This window comes from Passer domesticus, chromosome 21 (assembly GCF_036417665.1).
Source record: "Passer domesticus isolate bPasDom1 chromosome 21, bPasDom1.hap1, whole genome shotgun sequence".
Classification (NCBI taxonomy): domain Eukaryota; kingdom Metazoa; phylum Chordata; class Aves; order Passeriformes; family Passeridae; genus Passer; species Passer domesticus.
The window spans coordinates 4,508,862-4,526,281 of NC_087494.1; the positions used below are offsets into that span (position 1 = coordinate 4,508,862).

Consider the following 17,420-nt stretch of genomic DNA (forward strand, 5'->3'; position numbering starts at 1 on the left):
GCCCTGGGGTGGCGAGGAACACGGGGGTGCGGGGTGTCCGTGTGTCATTCCAAAACCTGCATTTCCCCCAGCCCCAGGAGAGGCCGGGAGGAGCCCACAGCGGGGATGCCGTGGTGGGGATCCCCGGCTGGCAGAGCCGCTCCAGCCCGGCGCCCTTCACCGCCCGGCCCGGCCCCCGGAGCGGCCGCGGGGCCTCGGGCTGTAAAACCAAGAGGCCGATCAAGCCCTGCCCGCACCTACAGCTGTTGTGGAAACATCCAGCCCTAAGACATGGCAGCACCAGAGACGAGGCTGCTTTGCTTCCCCTCCCTGCTTTGCCACCGCCATTCATGGGTCCCTTTGGTCTCGGCCGTTCCTGTCCCTGTGTCCCCCAGCCCCTGGGAGTCTCGGACCTGCTCTCGGCGGGACCGGACGGCGCCTGTATTGCTCGCAAAAGTGCATCGTAAATAACCTGTAAACGCGTTTCCTCTCCCCGCCCCGCGCGCCCCGGCTCTCCCCGCCCGAGCGGGGCCGGAGCGAGCCCGGCGCTGCCACCGACGGCCTGACCGAGGGGACCCGCGGGGGGCCGGAAGGAAGAGCAGAATTCGGTAACACTGAAGATGACGGTCAAAGACTGACGACTCAGCACTCTGCACCGAGACTCACTTTAAATTAACTTAAGAGACAAAGAAGCAACAGAAAAAAAAAATATTCCTCCTTAGCCCACTGCTCTTGAAATTGTCTTCGTCTTCTTCTGACAGCGACGGGTCAGAGTCTGTAGTTGATCCCCATTTCAGACTGGTTATAAACTCAAAGCAAGTGACGCCGTGGGTTTTTCTCTTCTTCTTTTTTTCTGTTTGACGGACGCAGGAACTTCAGCGAAGTTGGGCTTGGTTCGAGTAAACGGCCACGAGTGGCGGAGGAAAGGACAAGCAGTTTGGGGAGGCCCCGCTCCCCAGCTGCGCGCGGGGCGCTGGGGGACCCGTCCGGCCCGGCCCCCCGGCCCCGTCCAGCCCGAGGGGCCGCTGGCTCCGCGGGGCAACATCCAGCCTCGGCCAGAGGGAGAGGAGCCATCGCTCGCCGCTCCGCCCGGCCGGCAGCTCACTTGCGACGCTTGGTGGTTTTCCTCTTCCTTCTCTTGAAGAAACAGCAGCACCTGGGGACAGAGGGGACCCGTCAGCCACGGCACGGAGGGTGCAGCAGCCCCGGGGCAGGGAGGACAGAAACCCCTCGGGGCCTTGGTGAGCCCCACGTGGGCAGAGCTGCTCCACCAAGTGCCCCTGGCACATGGCAGGGGCTGGACTGGGAGCACCACAACGGCCACCAAAAGTGACACCTGCCACAGCAAATGGCACCGACCGGGGAGTGACACTGACTGTGGCACACAAGGCCATGAGCCAGGACCAGGCAGGGACTCCAGAGAAGGAGCAGTCCCAGATCCATGCATGCCCCTCTGTGCAGGAGCCCTGGGCAGGACGAGGTGGAAGGGCTGGGGTGGTGGTGGCCCTGCAGGGACACCCCTCATGGGGTGGCAGGGGTCAGCTGGGCTGTGGCTCCCAGGAGGGCACTGGACAAGGCATCCTGGGGCAGCAGGGCTGGGGCCTTACTTTGTATCGTCTGTCACCTCCACCTCGGTGGGGGCTGTGATGGGGGCGTTCGAATGTCCTGCCGTCGGGTCATCTGTGTTCAGCTCTCCGTTGGTGGAGCTCATCACCTGGGGAGAGACGAGTGTCAGCAGGGACAGCCCGGGGGTCTGCAGCCCTTCCCCTCCCTGGGGGGCAGAGGAGCCACCCAGGAGACCACCCAGCTCTGCCCAGGAGCACCACAGTGCCCTTTGTGGCAGGATGGTGCCCTCACCCAGTGGTGAGGGCAGTGCTCGGCCTCAGTGCTGAGCTCTCTCCAAGAGCCCCCTTGCACAGAGAGCTCTGAGCCCCTGGAAGGATCCCAGCTCCTGGGAGCCCCCGCACCAGGAGAGGGGCTTGCTGGCAGCCAGCTCCAGTGTGGGTGAGAGACATGGCCTGGGAAAGCTGACAGCTCCAAGGAGCCCTTCCCCACAGCTGAGCATCTGGACACAACTTCTGCTTCCTAGCACCAAGACTCAGCCCAGTGCCTACCCTGCGGGCTCAGGCATCCCTGAGCTCCTGCCCACTCACCAGGGCAGCAGGGTCAGCCACAGTGCCAGGGCCACGAGGACATCCAAGCCACCAAGGCAACTGAATCGCCATCCTGTGCCTGCTGCCCACAGGCAAAGCCAGGAGCTCCCTGGGGATGCACAGGCCAAACACTCTCCAAGCTGCTCGGCCCCAGCGAGGACCCTCAGCCTTCCCCAGCCCTTGGAGGAGCTGCCACTGACAGCCAGTGCCCAGCCAGCAGGGCCAAGTCAGGCTCCAGCCCCTGACACCAGCACAGAGAACCGGCACATCACCCCGCAGTGCCGGGCACAGGCGGAGCGCGGCAGGAGGGTTTGCAGGGCAGGAGTGGGGAGGAGGAAGGGGATGAGGGACAGGAGGAGCGAGGCAGAGCATGGGCTGGGCCCTCGGAGTGCCCGGCCCCACGGAGTGCCCGGCCCCGTGACAGCACCAGCGGGAGCTGTGCCCAAGCCTGGGGCCGAGCACCAGCAGAGTCACTGTGGAGCAGCAGGAACGAGCAAGAGCGGCGGGCACGGAAGCACAGACAGAGGCAGCGGCGCAGGCCCAGCCGGGGACCCGGCATGGATGTCCCACCATCCATGAGGGAGGGACCCCCGGGCCAAGGCAGGGCTGAGCGGCAGCGGGCAGGAGGCGGCGAGCGCGGGGCTGACGGCGCCAGCACAGGACCGAGGCAGGGCCATGGCAGGGACACGGCCAAGGAATGCCCGGGAAGGGAGGAGAAGCAGGGCTTGGAGCCAGGGCTCCAGTCAAGGAGGCGCAGGGACGTCCCTGCTCAGACGAGTGGCACTGGGGGCAGAGCAATGCCCACCCAGCTGCCGTGCTGCAGTGTGCCTGCCATCCATCCATCCATCCATCCATCCATCCATCCATCCATCCATCCATCCATCCATCCATCCATCCATCCATCTCCAACCACCCTCTAATTCCCCCTGGCAGCACCAGGGGAGCCCAGCAGCCCCTGGGAAGCAGCACCAGCCTCGTCTGCGAGCCGTGACCATCCCCTCACAGCACGGGGACAGGCAGTACGTGCTGCAGCCGGGGCAGGCCCCGGGATGGGTGGCCCCGGGCGGGGGAGCGGGGCTGGTCCCGGCTCCGCGGGCGGCCACGCGGCCCAGGGTGGCTCCGCTCCCTCCCGTGCCCGCCCCTGCCCCAGGCGCGTGGTTTCGTGTACCTGGACGGACCCCCCGAGCCTGCCGGCTGCCAGGTGAGCTCCCAAAGGCTCCTCGGCAGGCTGCCCACCGGCCTGAGGATCCCACAACTCCGTCCCCTCGGGCGGCTGCTCGCGACAGGCAGGAGGAACAGAATGAAAAGAAACAAAAGAAAAGAGGGAGAATGGGGAAGAGAAGGGAGAAGTGGAGGGAAGGGGTGGGAAAAGTGGCAAAGGGAGTCGAGAAAATAAGACATGCAAAAGCAAAATCATGACCGGAGCAGCTCGAGTTGGTGATTGCAGAGGGCACCCGTGCAGCACCGTCCTGGTGGCTCCCAGAGCGGTCCCTGTGGTGACAACGGGGGTCTGTGTCCCCCTGCCACCTACACACACACTCCCACGGCCAGCCCCACGCAGCCCCCGGAGCAGGGCCAGCTCCAGCAGGGCTGGTGGCCGTGTTTGGGAGCGGGCTGGGGCAGCAGAGCCGGAGCTGCAGCCAGGCCCAGGTGACGCCGCATCCCCAGGACGACGCAGGGCCCGGCACGGCCCGTGTGCCACGGGCTGGGCCAAACCCTCCCCCAGTGAGCACAGCACGGCCCCAGAGCTGCGGGGACACCCTGTGTCCCCAGGCTGGACGCTGCTCCATGCTCCAGGAGCTCTGTGCTTTGCTCTTCCCCCTGCTCTGGAGATGTCCAGCATGGCACCTCCCTGGTGCTGGGGCACAGAGCAGACCTTACTGGCAGCGAGCTCCCAGAAATGAGCCAGAGGTGATTTGAAGATGTTTCCCTCTCCCTAAGGAAGCTCTGCCGGTGAGAGCAGGTGAGTGCCAGGCTCCCTGTGCTGGGCAGGAGCAGAGTGGGGAGGACAGGGTGCTGCACCCCCTGCTCCAGCCCCTTTGCAGGTGCTCTGCCCCCAAGGAGGTTTGGGAGGACAAGGGCTTGTACAGGACTGCGGGGAAACACATGAGGTTTGCTCTCGGTGGCAGCAGTGCCAGAGACACCTGTCCTGCACCAGGGCAGGACAGGCCACAGCACTGGAGCAGTTCTGAGCAGCCTGGCCCCTTTCCCACACAGCTCTGCCTCATCCCTGCCCTGGGCTGGGCTCGCTGTGCCCTGCCCGTTCCCAGAACAAAGACAACCCCAGCATGGGGCAAAATGCTGCCAAGCTGCCCCCCAGGCCGGCCCTCCCTTGTCCCATGTCACTGTCCCATCAATGGAAGGGCACCACAAGCAGAGCAGCGAGTCACCCCATGGGGACAGGGTCCTTAGCAGAGGTGGCTCAGCCTGCACCAAGCTCTCTCCCACACCCCAGGCTAGACCCTGCTCCTCACCAGCTGATGTCCAGGCCTGGCACCCCCCAGTCACACTACAGCCCCCACAGCACTTCCTCCCTCTTCTGCCACAGGGACATTGCCCTGGGCTCCAGCGAGCCACAGACCCAGAGCTGTGGGAGGGAACTCTCCTACAGACAGCACTGGAGGTAAACCATGTTCCAGTCCCTGCCACCATCCCTGCTGGCTCCACGTCCCTGGAGCTGCAGCCTGAGCTGCCCAGCCCACGGCCCCTGCCCCAGCCAGGCCCTGCCACTGCTCACCTGGTGTTTGGTGTGTGGCTGTGCTTTGTCTCTGTTCGGGGGCTGCACCTGCACCTCGCTGTGCATCGTGCCAATGGGGGTGGGCTGGGGACACAAAGGACAATGTCAGTGCAGCACCAAGCCCTCCCAACACCCGCAGCCAGATCCAACCTCTGGCCAAACGTGCAAAACCCCCCAGAACCAGGGCCTGATCACTGCCCCTGCCCCTGCCCCAGCAGTGCCACACTTGGTATCTGGCTGCAGTGAGCCCAAGGAATGCACCCATGGCAGAAAGTGAGGTGCCAGCTCGGCTGCTGGGGTCCCCTTGGCTCCAAAGCCTCAGATTCCCGTGTCACAGCCCTGGAGCTGTGAGACTGGTGAGGAGGGTGGAGCTGGTCCCCTGGACACAGTGCGTGGCAGGGATGGCTGAGAGCCACCTCCTCCCTGGCTGCTGCCACCAACCCCGCTGCCCCTGCTCCCTGGGGTGCCTCCCCTCTGCCCCCAGCCCTGAGCACTCACCAGAGGTTTCCCTGCCCAGTCGTATTCGTAGTCGAACACGTAACCGTTCCTCTCGAACAAGTCTGTGAAGAGCTTCCTCAGGTAGTCGTAGTCAGGCTTCTCGAAGAAATCCAGGCGCCGCACGTAGCGCAGGTACGTGGCCATCTCCTCTGCGGGGACACGGGGCTCAGGGACAGGGCACAGGGGGCTCGGGGCGGGGGGCTGGGCTGGGCACTGCTCTCACCTGGGAAGTTCTCACAGAGCACCTCCACCGGGGTGGCTCTTTTGGTGTCACCAATCTTCTGGTACCTCTCCTTTAGTGTGTCGGCCTGGCGGGGACAGGGCGGGTCAGCACAGGGGCCAGGCACTGCCCTGGGCTGTCACACCATGCATGATTTTATGGGCCCCCTTTCCTAGGTAACTGCTTCCCAGGAAATTCCCTCCCCAGGCAGCTCTGGAGGACAAGCCCCAGGGTTTCCAGGACAGCCACTGTGAGAGCTGGGGGGACACAGGGAGACCTGCAGCTGCTCAGCACTGCAAGGGCCTGGCATGGGGCTCCGAGCTGGCAGGGTGCTAACCCTCCAACACCCCAGGGGCCAAACCTTCCCCTCCCCATGCCAGGGCAGAGCCACACCCACAGGAAGCCATGCCCAGGGGCAGCAGGAGCTGGCAGTTACCTTGAGGCCTTGCCAAGGCAGGCTCCCACGGAGGAAGTACATAAACATGTGCCCTAATGCTTCCAGGTCGTCCCTGCGGCTTTGTTCTGCATGGAGAAAAAGAGACATGGGTCAGTTCCCACTACAGCCACTGTCCCTGTCCAGCCCCCAGATCCTGCAGCACCCATGTGTCCTGCCAGCACCCTGAAGAGCAGGAGAGGCAGCTTGTCCCCATGCCCACCTCTGGCACCCCTGCCCTGCAGTCCCTCCCTCCAGCCAGGAGGCAGGGCTGGCTGCCCGTGCCCACACACCTTTCCCCAGGTGGGTGTTGATGCTCATGTAACGTGCTGTCCCTGTCAGGCTCTTGTGCTCTCGGTAGGGGATGTGTTTTTTGGTCTCGGGGTCGATATACTCTTTGGCCAGGCCAAAATCGATGATGTGGATGGTGTGCTGCCGCTTGCTGCCCGGCCGCCCCACCAGGAAGTTCTCTGGCTTGACATCTCTGTAGATCAGGCTTTTGGTGTGGACATACTCCATCCGTGTGATCTGGGGCAAAAGCAGGTGTCAGTGCCAGGGCAGAGTCCCACCCTGTGTCCTGCACACGCCTGCCCTGGGCCCTGCTCCAGCCACCTTGCCCCTGCTCCCCTCAGCCCCAAGGACAGGCACGTGGGCTCCTTCCCACCGTGGGAGCCAGCCCCAGGCCAGCTGCACCCTGGGCACACAGTGAGATGCTCTGGGCCACTTAGATGCTTGTCAAGGCTCAGAGAGGGGCTGTGAAGGGTGGAAAGCCCTCCCTCAGCAGGGAGGGGGTGAGGTACGGGTGAGCCAGGCTGGGTTGTGCCAGCATTTCCCCCCCACTCGCCATGGGATGCCCATGCTGCCTGCCCACGGTGCCCACACACCCCCTGCTCGAGGGCTCCAGGGGGGCAGTGCAATGCTGCAGGGGAGGTGCAGGGCTGCAGGGGAGCTGTGCAGGGCTGCAGGGGAGCTGTGCAGGGCTGCACTCACCAGCTGGATCGCGATCATCAGGACGGTCTTGAGCGTGAAGGTTCGGTCACACAGATCAAAGAGATCTTCCAGGCTGGGTCCGAGCAGCTCCAACACCATGGCGTTGTACTTCCCACAGGGGCCAAAGTAGTAAACCTGAGGAATTCCTTCTGCAAGAGATGGAGCAGGGGCTGTGCAGGGCTGCAGCAGGGCCACGCTGTCACAGCCATGCCACTGCCAGACAGGGACAGGGGCTGCAGAGGGGGAATGTCCTGCACTGCCCTCCCTGCACAGCCAGCATGGCTCTGCTCGTGGCAGCAGGGGAAAGGAGGCAGCTCCATCTGCATCCCTGACTGCTGCAGGATGGTGGAGGGAAAGAACTAAATCAAAAGAGATCAAAGATGAGACGAGGCGCCTGTGTAAAACCAGCCTCTCCCTGTGGAGCAGATGGGCAGGAGCTCCAGCTGGGGGTGAAGCTGCAGAGTCACATTTAGGGAAAGCCTCTCTCCCAGCAGTGCCCCGGGCAGGCAGCTCCCCAGGGCAGCCCAGCCCAGCCCAGCCCGTACCTGCATTGCCGAGCTGTTTGTAGAACCGATACTCCAGGTGCAGCTGGGGGGCCCGGGATTTTATGGGTTCCTTGGAGGAGAGAAAGGAGAAGTTAAGTAGGAAGCAGGATGTTCAGGGGGTCTGGGTGTCAGACACATCTTTCACATGCTGGCAGAAGCTGGACTGAGAGCATTTGGGGTTGGGAGCAACTGGTATAAAATGGAGATGAAGCCTCAGGGGATGATGAGAGAAAATCAGCCCATATGGGAGCCAGATCATCCCATCCAGAGAGGGAAAAACATTAATGGGACCAGGTACTAGTGGGGCCACCCTCTCTGCTGCTGGCCCTGGCTGAGCACAGCACAGGCCATGGTGAGGGCTGGGAGAAGCAAGACTCAGCTCATCCCTGCCCAGACCTGGATCACCCCTCCTGCAGTGATGTGTGTTCCCAGACTGCCCTCAATTCTGAGCAGGAACAGAGCCCCCCCACAGCCCCCCAGCCACCACATCCATCACACCCCAGCCCAACACCATGGGAGAAAGGGGAGAAGCCTCCTTCCCAATGGCTGGAACATCCCCCACCCCGACCATGCAGGAACTCCCCTGTTTGACAGCCACTCACCAATTTGATAGCTACGTATTCGTTTGTGTAGAGATTCTTCCCTGCGGGGAGAGACACAAAAAGGAGATGAAAAGCAGTCCCTGCATCACCCCCACCACACATCCACCGCTGTCCCTGAGGGCTCCTGGGCTCAAAAACATTCTGAACAGGTTCTGCAGCTCCCACAACACCTGAAGGGGCCTCAAGGCACGAGCAGGAGCAGAACGCACTGTGGGGAGTTGCAACATGCCTGCTAATTATCCCAGGTGGGGTACGTGGATTCCTCTGGGATGGGGAGGCTCCTGGGGGCTGGAGCCAAGGCTGATGGGAGGGGGCAGCAGCAGGGACGTGACTGGGCAAGGCAGGGACAAGGCTGAGACTTGGTGCTTCTCCAGCCCAGCCCCACAGGGGATGGCCAGAACTGGGGGACACTGAGTTCTGGCCAGGGGGACCCTGCAAAGGGTGGCAGGGAGGAAGGACACCCAGGCGCACTGACACAGCTGGCAGTGGTCTGAGGGCATCACAGGCAGGTGGGAATCTGTCCCCCACAGCTGGGGTCACTCCTGGGAATGGCACACACTTGTGTGTAGGTGTGTGTGAATCAACCTCATCCTGGGGATGCTCCTGCCCACCCAAGGGCACAGGGGAAGCCAGGAGCAGATCCACGGCATGTCCCAGACTGTAGGGGAGCTGAAGGCTGCAGGGGAGTGAAGGAGCAGCCGTGGCAGCCAGCACCCTGTACAGGACCCCCGGAGGGCTCCCCACCTGCACAGGACTTCTCACATGACAACCACAGGAGGGTTGAGCGCAGGGTGCCCCCACATCCCCCCAAAACCAGGGGGCCAAGGAAAAGGGGACACACCTGGGAAGCAGCAGCACAGCCTCAGCCCAGGCCCATAGAGGCCAAGATTAAAGGTCTGCAGGAGCAGCTCTGAGTGTTCCTGGTGCAGGAGCCCAGGCAGGGGGGGTTAAGGGCAGCAGGCTCCAGATCCCAGCGATCCCAGATCCCACTGCCTGCCGTGTGGGTATCTGACCGAGCTGCATCTGTCTCCTCGGATTTTCTCCAAGCAATTTGCTTAGGGAACAAGCTCCTCCTGGCGTAAGATTTCATCTGCTGCCACTGCTGCTCTCCACCTGAAGCAGCAGTAAATCCTGCCCGGGTGACATCAGAGGCAGCTGCTGAGCGCCACGGCCGGCAGGATTACGGGAAGAGGGATGAATGGGAGATATTAATGGAGCAGCTCCTCCCAGGGATGGGCTCTGCAGCCAAGGAGGGGCTCGGTCCTGCTGCCTCCCTGACCCTCTCCCATCCCAGGGGACCTCTGCCAAGCCACTTTGTCTGCTGCTTCTGCATAAAGCAAATCCGTTCACAGCGATTAGGGAGGAGGGGATTTGGGAGGGAGGGAGGAACTGAATGTCTGGTGAACACAGCTCGTGCCACATCCAGGGGGTTTGTCCCATCACACACTGACATTTCCTGGGGAGCAGGTGGGACACCCCCAGGCCTGTGCATGGCTCCACAGGGCCCTACAGTTCAGTCCAAAACAATTACTGGTGCCTTCAGGGCAGCAACATGTGATCAGAAAACTCACAGCTGGATTTTCCCTGAGGTTAGGCAGGATTTGAAGGGGGAAAAATGTAACATGGCAGGAAAACTGCCAGAGGGACACTTCAAAAGGGACTCAGCGGGGAGGGAGAAGGGATGGAGGCAGGAGAATCCCCAGCAGTGGCATCTGTCCTGTCCCCACCACACAGTGGTGGCACAGAAAGCTACAGCAACAAGGCTCTGGAGCTGGCAGCATTCTCCCAGCCCAGAAATGGTCCAAATCATTTGGTTCAGCCCTTCCTTGGGGGGCTTGGACACAGCTGATGGACAAGATGGGGAGCAGAGAGGGTATGAAATCACCACGCTCTGCTTCCCCTTTCTGAATTAAAAAAGGTGCAGATAGCAGAACTGGCCTGTCATGAAATTAATAAACCAAGAGAAAAGAAAAAGCAAAAGAGCAAGGAGGGAGGATTCCTTCCATGCCAGGGAACTCCCCACTCCAGCTCCTGGAGCCCCCTGCTCTGTCCCAGTGCTCCCAAAGGGGCAGCTTTGACACCCAAAATGTGCCAGAGCCCAGGGAGTGCCTAGGAGGACTAGAGCAGGCAGGACTTGCAGCACAAAAGGTGCTTTTGAAAGGAAATAAAAGAGAAAAGTGGTGAGACGGGTGGCAGAAGGCAAATATTTGCATTGCAGGAGCCTTTGCCCGGCCCGGTGCTGGAGGTGCCTCAAACCCAGCTGGCAGCAGCTGCAGGATGCAGAGTGGGATCAGAGCAGGCTGAAGGCAGGAGCAGGCAGCCAGGCCTGGGGCCAGGGTGTGTTCAAGCTGACCTGGCTCTCCCTGCTGTCCCTCCCCAGGGATTTGGCAGCAGTGCCCAGCACCTGCTCCTGCACGTCAGCCCGGCTCTGCGCTGCCTCCCAGCTGGGTCCCCATCCAAGCAGCTCAGAGCCAGGGAATCACAGAGCTTTATGGTGGGAAAGACCTCTCAGATCACCACTCCAACCATGAGCCAGCAGCACCACCATGTTCACAACAGCCCATGTCCCCAAGTGCCACATTCACATGTTTTTGAACACCTGTGGGGTGGTGACTCCAATCCTACCCTGGGCACTCTGTGCTAATGCTTCCCAGACCTTCCCAAGAAGGAATTTTCCTAATTTCCAACCTAAACCTCCCCTGGCCCAGCCTGAGGCTGTTCCCTCTCCTGTCCCTGTTCCCTGGAGCACAGCCAGACCCCCACTGCTGTCCCCTCCTGTCAGGAGTTGTGCAGAGCCACAAGGTCCCCCTGAGCCTCCTTTTCTCCAGGCTGAGCCCTTCCCAGCTCCCTCAGCCTCTCCTGGTGCTCCAGACCCTTCCCCAGCCCCATTCCTGTCTCTGGCCATGCTCCAGCTCCTTGCTGTGAGGAGAAAAGGGAGCACTGAGGCTGCCCCTAGCCCGTGGCACAGCACTGTGCCCACACTGGGCACCTTTGTGCAGCAGCAGCACAGAGCTGAGCCTGGGCACGGGGATGGGAATTCCCAGAGCTGGGAATGCAGTGGGGAACGGGGGATGAGACAGCTCCATGCAAAGGCAGCCAGGCCCAGCCCTGCCAGCACTGCAGCTCCAGTGACAGTGGCTGCACCAGGCCAAGCAACGACAGCTCTGTGGAATGCTGGGCTTTAACACCATCAGAAGAAAAAATGTTATTTTAGAACCTGACCTTCTCTAAAGGAGGCTCTGAACAAGCAGGAAGAAAAGCAAGTCTGAGCCTTCAGCAAGGGAGGGAGGAGCAGCAGGAATTGTGTAGGTTCCTCTCTCCCAAAGCCTCCAAAGACACCCATGTGCCACCTCTGGCACGTGGTGGGTCTGTGGCTCCAGCCTCTGGGAGGTGGCTGAGCCCTTGGCCACACTGCAGGTGCTCACAGGGAGGTCTCTGCAGAGCCAAGACAAGAAAGGTGTCATGAGCAGGGCACTGAGCCCAGACACTTTTTCAGAAGGTGCTTTCTGTGGCCCCAGGTAACTCCCAGTGAGTTCCTGGGAGCTGCAGGACAGGCCTGAGAGCCACAGCTCAGGAGAGCTTGGGAATGTCCCCAGCACCTGCACATGACCCTACAGCTGGCATGGCCCTGCCTCAGCTGCAGCAGTGAGCTGCTCCTGGCTCACACACTGCACACACACTCACCCCCCGTGTTCTTCCCTCCAAAATCCCAAGTTTACTCTAAAAGATAATTAATTTCCAGCTTTTAATTTTGAAGGAAAACAGCTGCTGTGGCTCCAGGCTGCCAGCAACAATGCATACAGCAGGTTGGGGGAGAGGGGTGGGTACTGAGAAACTGCAAAAAGCACATTTGCAGAAGTTTATTGCTGGAAGAACAGAAACAGCAGCTGCTGCCAGGTCCCCCATCCTTCCCTGCACCCTGCTCTAGGCTGAGGCTGCCCTGGGGCAGCTCCATGGCACAGGCTCAGGAAGGGGCCCTCAGGAGCGTGCCAGGACTAAGGGCAATTCCTGGCTCTGAGGCAGCCCTGCACCAGGGCAGGACCTGCACAGCACCCAGGTGCTCTGGGCTCAGTTTTCACCTTTCTGGGTTTTCCTGTCTCCCCCTACCCCAGCCCATCCATCCCATCCCAAGCACTTCTAAGTAGCTGCCAAGAGGAACCTGCTCCAACAAACCCTCTCTGTGAGTGTGCTGGCCCTGCTCTCAGGGTGCAGGGAGCTGGCAGGGAGCTGGCAGGGCTGCAGCTCAGCTGTGCTCACTGCCAGGGCACACGAGCCACCAGCCCCTCATGTCACCCACTGCCACCAGCGTCCTGCTGCCTTGTGTTTCAGAGGGCAGGGTCCCACCCTGGCAGGGAGTGGGGCTGGCTGTGGGCAGCACGTGGCCAGGGGGAGCTCAGGGGGCTGCAGGCTGCAGGCACTGCCCTGGGATGCTGCTGGAAAGCCCCAGGAGGAGCTGGGCTGGCGCTAGACCACAACTGGAGACTGGCAAGGGGAGGGATGAGCACTCACCAGCTCAGGGTGAAGCTCCAGGATATAAGAAGGTAACAGGAGCCGGCACCTGCACAACATCAACCTGCCCCTCTGTGCAGAGGGCTGGGGCAGCCACCCTGCTCTCCCGTCACGCTGGTCCAGTGCAGAACTGGCTGGCAGCACTGCCCGACTGGGACTGGCACCACGTCCCTGCATTGCCCGGGATGCCAAGGCCAGCAGGGACAAGGAGAAGCAGGATCCAAATGCACAGCCCTGGCAGCCACAACTCCTGCCCACGTCATTCCCCTTCTGGCTTCCCACAAATGCCTTATGCCAATTGTTTTTTATATTTCATCTTTAAAGAGATCACTTCATTTTGGACACCTCCTACATGGGTGGACATTTGTCTCTACCTGGGGCAGCTGAGCTGAAGCACCCTAAGGACAGATCACCACGTGCCCCTTGGTGTGGTGGAGAAATAGGGCAAAGTGGTACCTTTTTGGGGAAGACAGTGTCCCTTTCCTCCCTCCCCACCACTGGGAGCTGGAGAGTCACCTCCAGGTACATTTTTCCAAGATCTCGTGGCCTTTGTTATGAGAGGGAAAAGGCCAAAGAAGATCTGGGAGCTTTTAAATACTGAGCTGCAGTTTGGCCTCTAAAGCCTTGAGGACTGAATTCTCTATTCCCAGGGGAAAGCTGTGTGCCCAGCAAGAGCTGGGGAACATTCCTGCTCATGCCACCACTTCACAGCAGGAGCCCTCTGGTCCCTTGCCATTCATCTGCAGCTGGAGGAATCCCTAAATCCTGAAAGCATTCCTGAGCCCTGATGCAGTTTGGAGGCACACCTAAGGAAGAGAGATGTGATTTTAGGAGAGAAGCCACATAGCTGTGGCTTCCACTGCTGTGATGAGATCTCGTGCTCAGGCCTCCAGCATGTTATGGCCAGGCACTGCAGGGTGTGACAGAGCAAAAAAGCCACGTGAAGGGACTGGAAGCTTCTCTTGCTGGTGGCAAGGACAAACTCTCACTGTGAGAATCGACCACTGTGGAGCCCTGGAGCGAGAGCTCACTGCTCATCCCTGCAGCCACGAGCAAACCCAGCCCAACTGCTCCCAGGTCCCTGCAGCAACCTCACTGTCAGTTTGACAGATATTCCTCAGATCCATGTCAGACTTGTCTCCTCAGTGCTGCCCCTGAAAAACGAGGGGGAGGCCAAGGCAGGGGGGTCACACTGACCCTCAGCACTGAGCATGGCAAAGCAGCACAGCCCCAGCCTCCTGCCTAGAGCAGGATCCTGGGTTCCATCTCACCCAGAAACACAGATCCACTGCGGAATGCTCAGTGGCAAGCAAGGAAAAAGAGGTGCAAGGACACAGGTGGACCCTGCACAGCTCAGGGCTCTCTGTCCACTGGCCCAGCAGGGAGGCACGGGCAGCAGGAGCGTCCAGATCCACCCGGGGAACTGAAAGGAGCAGCTGGTGTGGCAAAATCCCCCAGTACCTCTCCTTCCACAAGCCCTGGGTCTGGAGGAAGGCTCAGAGCTCCTCATGACAGCAGGAGAGACAGCTGAACAGGGGAACTGCTTGGCTGGATTTTCACCAGAGCGTCTCCCCAGCTCTGCAATTACGCGGCGATCCCGCCGGAGTGCGGGGACCCTGGCACCAGCCAGTCTGTCACGCCAGGAAGAGCTGACATTAACTCCCCACAGAGGGAGGTGGGAACTGACCTCACCCCAGCCAGGGCTGCCACAGCTCCTCCCCAGGCCCATGGTCAGCGCAGGTTTAGCTCAGAGCAGGTTTAGCTCAGAGCTTGGTTTGAGAAGGCGCTGCTTAAAATATCACAGAGCAACAAGGCCTGTGGCTGTCACAGGCTCTGGGGACTGCCTCTCTTCCCTCTTCCCAGAGCACAAACCCCTTCCCAAAGCCCTCACAGCCAAGGCCAGTGCTACAGCTGGCAGGGACTCCACCCACGCATTCCTGGAGACATCCAGACTGTGCTGCTGGCACAGAGGTGCCTGGCCCTGCCAGACCACTCCCAGCTGCCTGATGCCAAGCAAAGGGTTAACAGCTTGAAAGTCTCCAGGGACATTCCCAGTCCTGAGACAGGAGCAACCTCCCCACCCTCCAAAACAGGAGTTTGCTTGAGGGGTTTCCTGATAAAACTGGTTCAAAATGGAAAGTGACTATGGAATATGCTTGTGTTTTATTCCTCCCTTTCTCTGACCTGCACAGAATTTCAGGAGAGTCTCTCAAACAACCAGTTTCAGCAACTGAAGAATTTACCCAGGATAAAACACGGATTCCCCTTCCTAGATGTTTGTCCCAGCAGAGTGAACATCCCCCAGGCCCCCATGATCCATCCCCCTGTCCCCAGGCACACCCAGAGCACAAGTGGGGTGAGATTTGGTGAGCACACAGTGACATTTCCTGAGTCCTTCCTCACTCAGTGTTCCTGGATTTGGGGGACACCCAGATCTCCATGGCCACCACCAGTTACAACAGACAGACCCAGAGAGCAGCAGGCATGGGAGGAGAGGGGAAACACCTCTGCAATCAGTCCTTTGGGCTGGGATGGGCCTTGGTAGATCAAGCACAGCCTGAAAGGATGAAGGAAGTGGAACCTCTGTGACAGAACATGGGCGACCTGCAAGGGGCAATGCTTCCACTCTGTGTGGCCAGTCAGCACCCCAGTGCCCATGGCCACAGCCTGTGCCAGCTGCTCCTGCTGCAGGAGGAGATGCCAGGGCAATCCTGGCAGGAGTGGGTACAGTGAGGACAGAGATGACCCTTCTCACCTAGACGGAGCTCCCCGAAATTGCCGCATCCAATCTTCTTGCCGACACGGAAGTTGGGACCCACCATTAAGACTCCCGAGTTGGTTCCAGCACCCCGGCCTCCATGACCACTCCTTCCTCCACCTGTCTTGGACATTCTTTTACCTTCCTCCAGCTCCCCTTTCCCTCCTCTCTTATCAAAATCCATAAGTTTGTGATACCCCGGCCTCTCCACGGTTACGCTGCTGCCATACAAATCCCAGAGCTGCCGAAAATGGAAGGGTGAGGAGGAAAGAAGCAGGGTTCCTCGTGGTTAATAGACCATCCCGGTGAGCGCTGCGAGGGCGGGGTCTGCACAAGGAGGGGTAAGAGGCCGTCCACGGGTGCTGGGCTACTGAAATGTTAGTGCTTCCCAAGGTCCCGCCGGGACTGTCATCATCGCCGGTCACAGGGAGGTCTTTGGTGGAGAGAACATCCTGCAGACAGGGTCCTCCCAGCGCAGCTCCTCGGTGTCCCAGCTGTGCAAAAGGAGAGGCAGAAAATCAGTATGAGAAGGCAGAGGACAACAGAGGGCTGTGGGCTCTAGGTTCCTCAGAGTCCCTCCAGCACCTTCCCTGCAGACAGGTAACTCCTACAGCAATGACAGTGCTGCCATTGAGGGGTGGGAGAAGATGGGATAAACATCACGTTCCAGAGTGCCCCACGCCTGAGATGTTGTTTTAAATAAACAAACAAATGAATTTAAAAAAAGCTTGGTCAGCCAGAGGTGAAATGGCTAATGAGTGTCTCCATGCTGGAGCCAGCCAAGAGTGATGTGGGGACAAAACTATCCCCCCATGGGGAAGGGCTGCTGGCAGCTTTGGGAAGCATTCAGAGGCACCAGCCAGGGACTCAGAGCTCCCCCAGGAGCAGAGGACACACGTGAACCCAGCATTACAGGCACACCATGCCAGGCATGGGGCTGCCCAGGGAGTGAAGATGATTCCACCTGGCTGGGAGGGTCCCTGTGGATCCAGGGCCAGGATCCTGTGCCAGCAGCCCTGCCCAGGACACGGTTCCTGGGGAACAGCCACACTCAGGGTGCCCACCACAGCCCACCTGGGCTGGGGGAAACACCCACTTGGCAAACAGGAACTTACTAACATCCCACTGCCTCTTATCAACCAACTCTGATTTTAATTGCAAAGCTGGGAGTGAGGCCCCTTGGCTGCAGCCTGGGCCAATGCTGTGACACTGGCCAGAGCAAATGATGCTCATGGCAGCTTGTTTGCTCAGGGGTGCAGCACCCTGCCTGCCTTGTGTGCTCCCAGTGAGGCTGCTGGAAAGCCCTGTGCTGCTGGTGGGGTTATCTGGGCTCCCCTCAGCTCCCACAGACAGGCAGGAATCAGCTCAGCCCCCCAAACCAGGGAGCTCCTTCTCGTGTGCACAGCCCTGCTCATGGCAGGGCTGGATGAGGTGACCTTTAAAGGTCCCTCCAGCCCAAATATTCCATGATTCCAAGACACTGGTTCCACACATCCCTGTGCAGCTGCCTGTCCTCACGTGGGTACAACAGCCCAACATCAAGGCCAACCAAAGCCTTGCTTCCTTCTGGACACAAGATTGGGATGAAAAGAACCATGGACCTGCTCTGTGCTGAGGAACCAGGTGTCCAAGAGGGAACTGCATTCTCCCTCCAGCATTCCCCCAGAGTGGGACCCCCCTGCACTGGGGGAGGCCAGGCTGGGCTCCTCCTCGCAGGGGTGCCGTGGGGAAGGCAGGAAGGACAGTCAGGAAGCTCAACATGGACAGAGGGGTCAAGCAGGATCCGGGCGCACACTGGGAGGGCACGTGAGAGACCCACACCTCCATTTCTCCCCCAGCTCAGGTTTGGCTCCCAGCCTGACCCGTGCCAACCTCCCACCCCTCCTTTTTCCTCCCCCATCCCCACCTCTCTCTGCTCCTCTCCAGGCTCCTGTGACACCACTGAAAGCCTCCCAAGAGCCCCCAGGGCCACAGACTCCTGCTGACCCCATGGGTT

At 60.5% G+C, this 17,420-nt stretch overlaps 1 protein-coding gene across 2 annotated transcripts in view; it reads right to left on the reverse strand.

Moving 5' to 3' along the window:
* Positions 1-630: 630 nt before the first annotated feature.
* Positions 631-17,420, reverse strand: part of CSNK1G2 (casein kinase 1 gamma 2) — a 41,023-nt gene continuing 24,233 nt past the window's right edge. The window contains exons 2-13 of one of the 2 annotated variants that reach the window (XM_064396331.1): positions 15,422-15,918; positions 8,158-8,198; positions 7,556-7,625; positions 7,011-7,159; positions 6,314-6,548; positions 6,024-6,109; positions 5,591-5,675; positions 5,368-5,516; positions 4,870-4,953; positions 3,301-3,405; positions 1,587-1,693; positions 631-1,135 (exon numbers count right to left, since the gene is read on the reverse strand). In XM_064396331.1, the coding sequence (XP_064252401.1) occupies positions 1,081-1,135; positions 1,587-1,693; positions 3,301-3,405; positions 4,870-4,953; positions 5,368-5,516; positions 5,591-5,675; positions 6,024-6,109; positions 6,314-6,548; positions 7,011-7,159; positions 7,556-7,625; positions 8,158-8,198; positions 15,422-15,608 (1,353 nt within the window). In that variant the 5' untranslated portion in view covers positions 15,609-15,918 and the 3' untranslated portion in view covers positions 631-1,080. The remainder of the gene's footprint in view (positions 1,136-1,586; positions 1,694-3,300; positions 3,406-4,869; positions 4,954-5,367; positions 5,517-5,590; positions 5,676-6,023; positions 6,110-6,313; positions 6,549-7,010; positions 7,160-7,555; positions 7,626-8,157; positions 8,199-15,421; positions 15,919-17,420) is intronic. The other variant, XM_064396332.1, reaches the window with a different exon arrangement.